A 13119-nucleotide genomic window follows, 5' to 3' on the forward strand; every position below is an offset into this window, starting at 1 on the left:
AGTACCTTTATAATGTTGTGCAACCATTCACGTCCAGAACTTACATATCTCCCTAAACTGAAACTCTGTACCCATTAAACAATAACTCCCCATTCCTTTCTCACCTTAGCCCCTGGCATTCTGTTTTTAGTCTCTATGAATTTGACTGCTCTAGATATCTCATATAAGCGGATCATACAATATTTGTCCTTTTATTTCTGGTTATTTCATTTAGCATGTCTTCAGTATTCATCCATGTAGCATGAATCAGAATTTCATTTTTTTATGGCCGAATAATGATCCATGTATGTATAAACCACAATTTTTTATTCATTTGCCTGTTGATGGACATTTGGGTTTCTACTTTTTGGCTGTTCTGAATAGTGCTGGGATGATCATGGGTGTATAAATACCAGTTCAAATCCATGCTTTCAGTTCTTTTGGGTAGAAGTGGAATTGCTGGATCATACGGTAATTCTATGTTTTAAGTTTTTGAGGAATCTCTGTCCTGTTTTCCAAAGTGGCTGCACCATTTTATGTTCCAGAAATGCATAAGAGTTCTAATTTCTCCACATGTTGCCAATTGTTATTTTCTATTTTTTTGATGCTAGCCATCCTACTAGGTGTGAAGTGATATCACTCAGTGTGGTTTTGATTTGCATTTCCCTAATGACTAGTGATGTTGAGCATGTTTTCATGTGCTTATTGGCCATGTGTGTGTCATCTTTGGAGAACTGTCTATTCAAGTACTTTGTCTATTTTTTAAATCAGGTTGTTTGTTTTTTTGTTGTTGTTGAGTTTGTAGGAGTTATTTATATATTCTAGGTATCAATCCCTTATCGCAGTGGTTCCTTTTTGGTACCAGGGACTGGTGCTCTGATGAGAATCTAATGCCCGATGATCTGAGGTGGAGCTGAGGTGGTGATGCTAGTGCTGGGGAGCAACTGCAAATACAGATGAAGCTTTGCTTGCCTACCCACTGCTCACCTCCTTCTGTGCAGCCCAGTTCCTAAAAGGCCTCAGACCAGTACCAGTGTGTGGCCCAGGAGTTGATGGGCTTCTGTCTTATCAGAAAAATGCTTTGTAGATATTTTCTCCCATTCATTGGGTTGCCTTTCATTCTGTTGATAGTGTCCTTTCATGAACAACAGTTTTTAATTTTTATGCAGTCCAATTTATCACTTTTTTCTTTTGTCGTTCATGCTTGGTGTGATATCCAAGGAATCATTATCAAATCCAATGTCATGAAGCTTTTATCCTATGTTTTCTTCTAAGAGTTTTATAATTTTAACTCCTGTGTTAGGACTTTGATCCAGGAACTGCATGTTTTGATATTTTAGTTTTTCCTGTTTCTGTTTTGGAAAGTTAATTCATTCTTGAAAGATCTTTTTTTGGTCTATGTTAAGTATAACTATAGATAATACAGCTTCTCCTTTACTCATCATTCCCTTTATTTCTTCATCTTTGATTTTACCGCTGCAATCAAAAGAAGAAACAAGTAGTTCTAAACCAGTGAAGAGATTGTGCCTTAAAATTCAAGCATATTTAAGTTGGATATGTATTGAGATTATCTAATTTTTTTTTCAAAATGTTTTCAATCTGACTTAAAATTTCTTATAAAAATGGGATCATGAAGGAATAGCCAGTAGATTTCTCAAAGAGATATACAATTGATATGAATTTTTAGATTTACTCGATAAAACAGAAAACCTTTACCTTGCTTACATTTAATTAACAAGGAGATTGAATTGTGTATTTAATCATTATTGTATGTTTTTAAAATTTTTTACATTTGTTTTTAAGGTCTATAGAAGAAAGCTTTAATCTGTCAGATGAGAGCTGTGGCCCTAACCCAGGAATTGTGAGGAAAAAGAAGATTGCTATCGGGGTAATCTTTTCATTATCCAAAGATGAAGATGAAAATAACAAATTTAATGAATTCTTTTTTTCACACTTTCCTCTCTTTGAAAGCCACATGAACAAATTAAAGAGTGCAATAGAACAGGTAAGCTAGTTATGTTGTTGGTTTGTTTACCTCCTTTATTTTCCTTTGAATCGTATTCCCCTGTTTTACCAATGTGTTTATTCATTTGGTGGAAAATTTAACAGGCACCATGCATGTACCCTGCAGAGTGCTCTGGGGGGATGCAAAATAGAACTTAAGCTCTTTTTAAAGAGATTGCTGCCTAATAAAAGATCTAAGGTCATGCATCTATTCATTCAATAAATAAGTACTCAAAGACCCATAGTGTAGCAGGCATTATTCTAGCAATTAAAGATTAGATGTGAAAAAAGCAACACTTCTGAACTCATGGGACAACAAATAAATGAATACATAAAGTTATGAGGTGGGAATAAGTGCTGTGGAGAAAAATAAAACAGGGAAAGATTGATAAGGAATGATGGATAGAAGGATTGCTAATTTTTACAGGCTAGGGTGGAAGGCTCTTGATAAAATGACATATGGGGTCCAGAGATATGAAGGAAGTGAGCTACAACTACCTAAGAGAAGAATGTTTTAGGTGAGGTTAAAGGTCCTGTGTCAGGAGTAAGCCTGATATTTGAGCAACAGTAAGAAAGCCAAAGTAGTTGGGTTAGAAGTAAGACAAGATCGTGCAGGGCCTTTGTAAGATACTATTGTAAGAGTATTGGCATGCACTCTTAAGAAAGGTGGAAAACCTTTGGAGGATTTGAGTGTATGAATGACATTATTTATGAGAATCACTCTTAATGCTGGTGGCGAATAGATTTCTAGGAGCAAAGGTGGATATTGCAGGACCAGTTAGGAGGCTGTTGTGATTGATAATCTAGGTGAGAGATGATGGACATTCAAACCAAATTTTTGGTGGAATTGGTGAGAAGTGGTTGGATTCTGGATATGTTTTGAAAATAGAGCTAATGAAATTAGCTGATGTACTGATTTGGGCTGTATAAGAGGAAGAGAACAATATAGGTTGACTCATGAATTTTCATTTGAGCAGTAAGCAGGATGGACTTGCCAGTACTAGATTGGGAAAACTGCAGATGGAACAGATGGTGGATAAAGATCAGGAGCATGTTTGAGGTGCCTTTTGGACATCCAAGTGATTATATGAGTCTACATTTTACGGGAAAGGTCCAAACTGGACAGTCACCAGTGTACAGATGGTATTTAAAGCCATGAAATTAATTGAGAGAAAGAGAGGAGCAGAGATCCTAGGCCTGAATTGTGGAGCATTTCAGCAGTTAAAATTTGAAGAGAGAAGACTTAGGATCTACCATCTAAGTAGGAAGGAAAACGAGAGAGTACTTTTTGGAGGGATTCAAATGAAGAAAATGTTTTTAAGAAGTTAGGGTGGATCAATTTTGTCAAAGTCTGCTGATAGTTTATATGGCAAATTTATGTAAGGTAAGAACATTGTGAATACAAGATAGAATATAAGGATAACTACAAAAGGAGAACAAGCCAAGGTTTTTAGGAGTTCATAGGAAAGAAAAGTGACTTCCTGTTGGGAAGATGTTTCATTTGGACTGCATTTTAAGGATGTGTAGGATTTTTTAAACATAAAATTTTGGAAATTGGATATAGCAGTAGCAAGAAAAATTGATATCCTCGCCACCTAAAGATAATTAATTAACATTTTGCTGAAAGTATTATCCAGGCCTCATCCATTTCACTTGATCAGAATTATGCTATGTTCATATTGCTTAGTTATATGCCAATTTTTAAAAACTCATTAAAAAAAACAAACTCATCATTGTAACATACTCATTTTTCGTCATTATAAATTGTTCTTAAATATATGTTAGTGGCTTTCCTCAGAGTAACAATTTTTCTATTAGGCCATTTTACTTTCTCACAATTGTAGCTATAGTTGTTATTAACAATTGGTGAGTTTTCCAGATTATATTTTAGAAGAGATTCCTGGAAGTTGCACCAGTGAATCAGTTGATGTATCTAAAATTCTTAATCCCTGTGACAGTATGTAGAAGAGGAAGAATGTTAAGGAGAAGTCTGATAGAGTTAATGGGGACCAGATCAAAGACCCTAGAATGTTTGCCAGAGTTTTGCCTTTGTTTTTGAGGCTGTCTCCAAATTGTGCTTTAGGAAGATTAATTTGCACTATGTCTAAAAGAGACTAGAATAAGAGGTGAGAGATGGGAAGGCCAGTTAGAATGGTTCAGGAAGTAGAAGATACATTTCAGAATCATCTGCCTCTAGAGAAGACACTAATGTTCCTCAAAATAAATCTGTCAAAAAGACACATACATCATTAGCAATACTTTTTTACTAAACAAGTGAATAAAGGCCATTTTCACTCACTTTTCAGGAGTTAGACACTGGTGACAGATTTCTTTAATTGGCTGCTGTCCCTTTTTGTAATCTATTCTTGCCAGAGTCAATACACATAATATTTAGCTGTGGCTGAACTGACATTTTGAGTTACTGGGAGAAGTGTTTCAAGCTTTGTATAAACCTTAAAATATTTAGTCACTGTGAAACTCATTAAAGATGACTTCAAATATTCTAATGCTTTGACAATTCTGTAACCTAAAGTGTACATTGCAGTACTTAACAGTTGTCTGAATATTTGTTCAAGTTTAACATTTCATTTCTTATCAAAGCTGAAAAATAAAATTGAATGAATGAATAGTAGAGAACTTAATTTTAAAAGTCTACAGTTGTCAATAATAGAATGTGGTAAACATGAGACCATCCACAGAAATTATCTTCTAAGGCCAGTTTTCAAATTATCACTTTTTTAAAAATATTAAAAGCTATGGACTTTGTTTCTGAGCACCTTGGGCATTTTTTATTTTTATTTTTTGAAGTCTGTGCTACCTTTTGAGATCTATAATTTAATTAAACATTTTTATGGCTGAAAATTAAGGAAAAATACTACTCAACTCTAGCCCCAAATTTTTACTTCTTTATAAATTGGGAATCTCTCAACAGTTTGTAAAACTGTAAAATCAAGTTTTACTTTTAGGCTGTGAAGCTTTTCTATATACATGGACATGATTCTGGCCTGAACTAGTTTGATCTTTTGTTAAATACATGTTTAAAATTTTTTAAAAATTTACTTTGTAATTATATAAGTAATGAAGAATTACATTCTTTTAAAAATTTAAAAAATTACGAAGTTCTTTCTGACATCCATATTCTAATCCTGATACCTTTTTTTTTTTTTTTTACCCAAAGCAAGGTTTTTCAACCATGGCTACCTATGTTTTTAAGAAAGTAAATATTACTAATAACTTGACATAAGTAGAATCTTTATATTTCAGATCTTAAAAAAATATTTCCTTAACAGAACCATTATTTGTGAAATATTAGAGGAAACAGCCGTTGTTACTGAGTTATTGTGTTGTTGTCTTCTGTTCAGAAAAAAAGAATAGTTTTATGTAACCCAGAAACTGTCAATATCAGTTTCTTTATATGTCGCCATTTTATGGTTTGACAGTTACAATAAGAGATTTAACACTTGAAAAATTTGAATTTTCTTATGATCATTAATGACCTAAGGTACATAAAAGAAAGCCACAGTAAATGTGTGTCTTCGTTATAACTTTCTAGATGAGAATAGTGGTTGAGTGTTATGGAAATATATGACTTTGCTTTTTTTCTTTTTTTTTCTTTTTTCTTTTTTCTTTTTTTTTTCATATTTTGCCCGTGATCAGTGTAAGAATTAACTATTTGATTGCTTTCAAGGCTATGAAAATGAGCCGGAGATCCACTGATGCCAGCCAGAGGAGTCTGGCTTATAATCGAATAGTTGATGCCCTGAATGAATTCAGGTACATATTCTCCAGTTTTTCATAATATAAAGTTGTTTTGCAGAGTATACAGGAAGGTTTCTTTATTTTCTTTAACATATTCTGTTAAAATTAAATTCTTTAAATTTCTTTGTAACATAGTCGAATGAGGGTATAATTCAGTAGGCCATTGGTTCCTATATCATTAAATATCAAATGGGTTTGGAATGGCACATTTGGGAGCCATCAGTGGTATGATTTTTAGTATTGAACTGTTAGACAAGCAGATATGACCAGAAGAGACCCTTATTCCAACAGAAATGTGCTTTTGTCCTTTCCTGGGCTCTTAGATGTAGGGACTGGTTAAGTGTTATTTAACTATTAGTAATAATCAGATGTTCTCAGATACCTGGAATACAAGAACACATGGATATAGAGGATATGAACTTGATGTTCCACATAACTGTTGCTTGATCCTTTCTCTAGATACGGCAAAGCAAATAGTGTTTCTTCTGCCAGTGTTTTCTTGGTACAACATAGCTTGTGCCTGACGCTCCAACAACTGCTTTAACTGTTCTCTGATTCTGGCAAGCAAACATACTGCATATGAACTACGTTGGGAGTCACTCTAAATGACTGATGCCTGTCTCCCTCTAAGAGAGTCATTTTCAGGTCTACTTTATCCTCCCAGTTTTCCTACTGACTAGAGAGATATATAGGCTTTTTATTTACTTGCCTAAAAGAATCCTGCAATATTATTTTTGAGTTTTACATTTTGTGGTTTTACATGGTAATGAATCTTTGCCCTTGCACTTGGAGCTATTACTACATTATTCGATTTCAGTTTCTTTTCTGCAGTCATAAGCTTTGTGGCAGGCCAAGAGTCCAGACCTGTTTGAGCTCTGAAGAAACACTGTCATTATAGATCCAGCTGAAGTTACCAGAATAGTAAATATTGTCATAAGACTCGTTCTTAGTCAAATGCTGATCTTGCTTTTAGCTTATAAACAGGATTCTTATTTTTAAAAAGTCAAATTAGATACCTGTGAATTAATCACTTTGGTAATAAGGTAGGATGGATGGCCTAGCCTTAGAATTTTAAGATTACCCGGAATTTACAACATGTGTGAGTTATAAAATCATTGAAAACATATGTCATGATTGTGTACCTTCCCTTTTGTATTGGTGTATTTCATTTCAGTCACTGTGAATCTGAAAGGCTATATAAGTCAGTTAAGCATTCTTACAATATCTTAAAAATACTTTATTAACTCAAAATTTTTATTAAGGGGTATATCTGTAGAAATACTTTAATATGTAAGTCGGTCCTTATTATTTACAGAATCTGTATTTGTGAATTCACCTACTTGCTAAAATTTATTTACAACCCCAAAATATACTCATAGTGCTTTTACGATCATCTGTGGACATGCACAGAGCAGTGAAAAATTTGAGTGGCCCTAAACACACATTCCCAGATGAAATCAAACAAGACAATGCTCTGAGTTCTTGTTTTAGCTCTCATTCAGTAAACAAGTGCCCTGTTTGACATTTAGTGCCACTTTTTTTAAAGCATTTTTTGCTTTTTGTTAGTGATTTTGCTATTAAAAATGGCCCTCAAGCATAGTGCTGAAATGCTCTCCAATGTTACTAAGTGCAAGAAGGCTGTGATGTGCCTTAAAGAGAAAAATATTTGTGCTGGGTAAGCTTCATGCAGGTGTGAGTCATAGTGCTGTTGGCTGTGAACTCAATGTTAATGAATCAATAGTATATTAAATATTAAACACTATATATACAGAACCCCTCATAAAACAAGATTATATATTGATGGGTTGATGAAAGTGTTGTGACCAGAGGCATACAGGAACCTTAACCCTATATTTCCCCTAGGAACAGTGATTCAGTGTTCACTAATTCATTATTTATGTCACCTTTATAGAATATTACTACAAATAATGAGATTGTCATACAATTTTAAAATTAAGTTGTTGTTAAAAATTGGCAATTAGATAATTTTTCAAGTATGTGATGTTTTGAGGCCAGACTATGAGTTTTAGGCAGTTGAGAAGAGGAAGGAAATGATTCACATGTATATAGAAACCCTGAAACCTAGAGAAGCAGGAAGTATGTTTTAGCTAGCTTTGCTTCGTGGCACAGGTGAGGTCCTTGGACTTTGACCTAGACTGTATGCATATCGAAGAAAACTAAGTCATGTACCCCGTTCCCTTACAACTAAGGAGTCTTTCTCTAGGGACATACCAGGGAAAAGAAGGGGTAAGATGACTGAAAATCCTTGCCCTTCTTACTAGCAAAGGGTAGGATATAACCATTAGTAGGGGAAAAAAGCAAGATTATTTCTAGGTTGTTAATGACACCAGAGTTGTATATAATGAGAAGCACAGCTGCATACTTAATTTCTTTACCTTCTTTGCACCTGCTACACTCTTAGGTCGTAGTGCATATCCTTAAGCGTGTGTGTCCTCAGTGGACCACTGTACTAGGGGTAGTGATCTGGCACTGGCCCATGATACATAGAGTTTGTAGTAGACACAATTATGCTGACAAAACTCATGGAAAATGAATCAATTGGTTCAAGTCATTTATACAGTGTTTCTTTTAATCAAAAAATATATTCACATGGTTAAGAAACAAAAAACATACATACTGAAGGGTCTAATAATGGAAACTAAATGAACACTACCCTACCTCTCCATCCTCATTCTTACTTCCCAAGAACATTCTACCTCAACTCTTTCTTTTGTTATTTACCTCAGTATTATTAAACAGTATACTTAATGCAGCTGTTTCTTGGTTTATCAATTTTAGAGCATATTTCTTTGATAATTTATTTTCTTCTCTCTTGAATTCTTTTATTTTTTATTATTTTTTATTTTTTATACTACCTGGCCTTCCTATGTGGTCTCCCATCTAAGTACTAACCAGGCCCGACCCTGTTTAGCTTCCGAGATCAGATGGAATTCGGCTTGTTCAGGGTGGTATGGCCGTAGACCTCTCCTGAATTCTTTTTGTTAGAAACTGGCACTCCTGGGTTGATCTTCTGTGTCCCCCCCCACCTTCATTTTCCTTTTCTTTTTCTGAATGCATTTGCTATTTCTTCTGGAGTTATTTTGTGTGTCAAGAGTGTGTGTATGTTTCTGTCTTTTTGTTTGTGTCCTTCTCTCCTCAGAGGCTCTCCCTATATATCGGTATTTTGGTTGCCCATTTATAGTTGAGAGTGAAGCACCAAAATACAGGTTGGGAGCTCTTTGCATAAATCAGGCACAGACTGGATAACTTTACTTTAGGTAGTGTTGCTCAACCATTTTTCATTATCACTCCCTAAGGAGCATATTCAGACATTTCCCCCCCAACTTGCTGTCTCCTCCCATTAAATTTTAATACCACAAGGTTGACTATATATGTTTATATAGTGTGAAATATTTAAATATCAGGAAGAGATAGGAGGTTGTCATTTCTCTGGGCTAGGCAGTTGCTCTATCTGTTCTGCTATCTGTAGTATTTCTGTGGGAAAATAGGGTAGGGGTAGGGGTCATCAACCATCCATGGACCTTGAATTAATCTCCCAGGATACAGTCTGTATAACTCCTGCCCTCTACTTCACTGGGCTCTTGTGAGTCCTGAGCCTCTTTTTATTCAGTGGCACAAATTAGCACTTTTTCATGCATGACTCCCTCTCTGAGCACTATAACCCATCCCACCCACCTACTCTATTAGTTCAGTTAATGTTCTTTGTGTTTTATCTTCGAGAATTTTATTTAATCTATAATTTTAATTTTCATTAAGGTTCCTCTCCAATTCTATTTGTTCTAGTGGTTTATTTGATTTCAGATCTGTAAGTGTATTCAGTTGGGGCATCAGAACTGAGAGGGATAAACATTTGTGCTCAGTTTTCCATCCTATGTGGATGTTCTTAATAGGATTTAAAAATAAGCATTTTCACATATCCCTAGTTTATATTCCAGTCATATTTTTCTCTGTAAAATACCCTTAATTCTTTTTCTTTTCATTCATTTGTTCATTCATTCATTCTCACTAATGGTTTTTTGTGCCATACCTAGAACTTATGTGACCTGTATTTGTCACTTCTATCTACTGTACTATATTGTGTTTATAATGGGTCAAGATTCAGTGAAATTTGTACAGGCAAGAGAAGTCTTTTCCCTTTTTTTTTTTTTTTTTTTTTTTTAGATTCTAGGTGTTAGAGAATTATGCTGAGGTATAGTAGGTATTAGCACTTGTGGAGCTATCAGAGCACCAGTGTTCAGCTAGTTTCTTAAGCCCCAACTTGGCAGGAGTTCCTTAGACTGGTGAGTATACAGGACTTCACTGAGTAGATATTAATTACGAAGAAAAGAATTGACATCTTAAAGATACTCTTGAAGACTTCAGGAGGGAGTGCAAGTCATAAGATTAGCTATTGCCTAAATAAATTAGACAGCCAGCCAAAAGAGCTGACAGTGATCATGATTTTGCAATAATCCTCTCTTGTGTTGATTCAAGGAAAACTTGAAAAGCTTGAAAGAGTCAGAATATAGCATGTCATCCATAATGTCCTCATCATCCTTTAGAACTTTACTAAAGAGTCTCAGCACAGCATCAACAAAATGATGCTGATAAACTGTTGTTTTGAGTGGGTATAAGGATAAGCTATTACTCCATTTAGAATATTTTTATTTTCTGTGTTGTTGATTATTTGCAATATATTTAAGTACACCATATATCTTTGTAACGTAGAGCCGAAAGGGGGTTTAGAAATTATCTAGTCTTAGGCCTTTCATTTTACAGGTGGAAGAAACGGATGCTTAAAGTAGGGAAGTAATATACCCAAGGGCACACAGTCATTGGGGATAGAGCCAGTGCCAGAACCAACATATTTCAAGTTCATGTACAGACTGTTCTTCATGGTACTGTGCTGATGACAGAGAAAGAATGATTTGATGCATTGTGTCCTCTCAAAACCTTTAATAATCTGAGTGTGAAGCCCAAGCTGTCAAGATAACTTTGTTTTAAAAGTATGTAAATCTGGGAATTGTAAATTTCATAATGTGTTTTCCTCTTTTTAGGACAACAATTTGTAATCTTTACACGATGCCACGTATTGGAGAGCCTGTCTGGCTTACAATGATGTCGGGGATTCCAGAAAAGAACCAGCTTTGCCATCGTTTCATGAAGGAATTCACTTTTCTAATGGAAAATGCTTCAAAAAATCAGTATGGCTTACTTTATATCTGTGTGCGTGTGTGTGTGTGCGCGTGCACATGCATGTATACATGCATCCATCCAGCTAGCTATCTTTAGTGTCTTAGCTCTTATTTATTATAACTAGCTATCAAATTGTGATCAAACTTAATTACAAAAGTGAATGAATTAACTATTATCTTTGAAATTATTTTATATTATTCATAATCAAGATAATTCTAAAAGATAGTTAAAACATAGGCTGTGGAAGAAGGCCACAGAAATTTGTGAATGAAAAACAGTAGAAATATCTTTGTGTTAAATTAAAATTCCTGACATTTTACAGAACTCTTTGAAGTTCTTTTTTTTGATGTGGGTTATATCTACTTTTGCAGTTTTATTCTGTAGAAAAGAAGTAAAAAATCATAACTAAGTGCCAGGATTCCAATGATACATTTTTAATATGATATTTTTTCATATTGTTTCTTCTGACCATTCCTCAAATTCCTAGACTTCAGATGAGTAATTTAGATACTTTTACTCTCTTCGATGGTAGACAAAGTTTAATACTTTCTTGATTTTCCCATTTAGTAATGTTTGGACTTCCTGGTTGATTTGTTAATAAATCGTGTAGATTAAACACTGGAGAGAATTCATATTTTTCAAGTGAAACTACATGTTTGTTTTTTAATTATGATGAGAAATAGATCTTTTGAATGACTTATTTTAAGGATTTTCTTTAACTTCTACACAACTGAAAAATTAATTAACTTTCATTTTTATTCTGGTGATATGCCTGCCTGCCATCCTTCTCTCCTTTTTTGTGCTGTTTGGCCACATGCGAACATGTTATCTCTTTGCTTTATTCTGTCACTGTATTTTATACTGTATTTAGGGTTTATGAAATCAGATTGGAATCTGATGGGATGCATTTTGTTTCCAGATTCTTGCCAGCCCTCATTACTGCAGTTTTGACCAATCATCTTGCCTGGGTTCCAACAGTCATGCCAAATGGACAACCACCTATAAAAATATTTTTAGAAAAACATTCCTCTCAGAGTGTAGATATGTTGGCAAAGACTCATCCGTATAATCCACTTTGGGCACAACTGGGTATGTAATCTGAAAACTGTTTCACGGTGTATTATACTTGGACTTTTGTGTGTTTATCTGGAGTTATTTTATAGCAAAAACAAAAATAGTGAAATAAAATGCTCTCTTTTTCTTCCTCTAGTTCTGTAATTTATTTATATATGTATATTTTATATTAATTTCAGGTATACAGTACAATGGTTAGACATTTATGTAGTTTATGGCGTGATCCCCCTGATTGCTCTAGCATCCATCTGGCTGTACATACCCATTACATATACTAATAACTGTGTTCCCTATGCTTACTCTCCATCCCCATGACTGTTTTGTAACTACTAATTTGTGCTGCTTTATTCCTTTACTTTTGTTACCCAGCCCCCCAACCCTCCTCCCCACCATTTTGTTCACTGTGTCTGTGAGTCTGTTTTCATTTAGTTTGTTCCTTTTGTTCCTTAGATTCTACATATAAGTAAAATAATACAGTATTTAGCTTTCACTGTCTGACTTACTTCACTCAGTATAATACCCTGTAGGTTCATTCATGTCATTGCAAATAGTAGGATTTCACTTTTTATGAGTGAGTAATATTTCATTGTATATATGTACCATACCTTCTTTATCCAGTTGTCTGTTGATGGACACTTAGGTTGCTTCCATATCTTGGCTATTATGAATAGCACTGCTGTGTACATAGGGGTACATAGATCTTTATGAATTAGTGTTGTTTTGGTTTTCTTTGGATAAATACCCAGAAGGGCAATTACTGAGTAAAATGGTGGTTCTATTTTTAATTTTTTGAGGAGCCTTTGAACTGTTTTCCATAGTGGCTGCACCATTTTGCAATTCCACCAACAGTGCATGAAGGTTCCCTTTTCTCCACATCTTCACCAACATTTGTTGTTTTTTGATTTATTGGTGATAGCCATTCTGATAGGTGTGACGTGGTATCTCCTTGTTTTAATTTGCATTTCTCTGATGATTAGTGATGTTGAGGATCTTTTCATATGTCTGTTGTCCATCTATATGTCCTCTTTGGAGTAATACCTATTCAGATCTTCTTCCTATTTATAAATTTGGGGTATTAACTCCTTATCAGATGTGTCATAGGCAAAT

The 13119-nt window shown here is 34.5% G+C and overlaps 1 protein-coding gene and 1 pseudogene across 2 annotated transcripts in view; one reads left to right on the forward strand and one right to left on the reverse strand.

Moving 5' to 3' along the window:
- The window catches only part of FNIP1 (folliculin interacting protein 1), a 101433-nt gene that overhangs the window by 68208 nt on the left and 20106 nt on the right, over positions 1 to 13119 (forward strand). For both annotated transcript variants that reach the window (XM_016118362.2, XM_016118364.2), the window contains 4 exons: positions 1783 to 1984; positions 5672 to 5757; positions 10800 to 10946; positions 11858 to 12027. In XM_016118362.2, the coding sequence (XP_015973848.1) occupies positions 1783 to 1984; positions 5672 to 5757; positions 10800 to 10946; positions 11858 to 12027 (605 nt within the window). The remainder of the gene's footprint in view (positions 1 to 1782; positions 1985 to 5671; positions 5758 to 10799; positions 10947 to 11857; positions 12028 to 13119) is intronic.
- Positions 8607 to 8725, reverse strand: LOC118605670 (annotated as a pseudogene).

This window comes from Rousettus aegyptiacus, unplaced genomic scaffold (genome assembly GCF_014176215.1).
Source record: "Rousettus aegyptiacus isolate mRouAeg1 unplaced genomic scaffold, mRouAeg1.p scaffold_m13_p_7, whole genome shotgun sequence".
Lineage (NCBI taxonomy): Eukaryota > Metazoa > Chordata > Mammalia > Chiroptera > Pteropodidae > Rousettus > Rousettus aegyptiacus.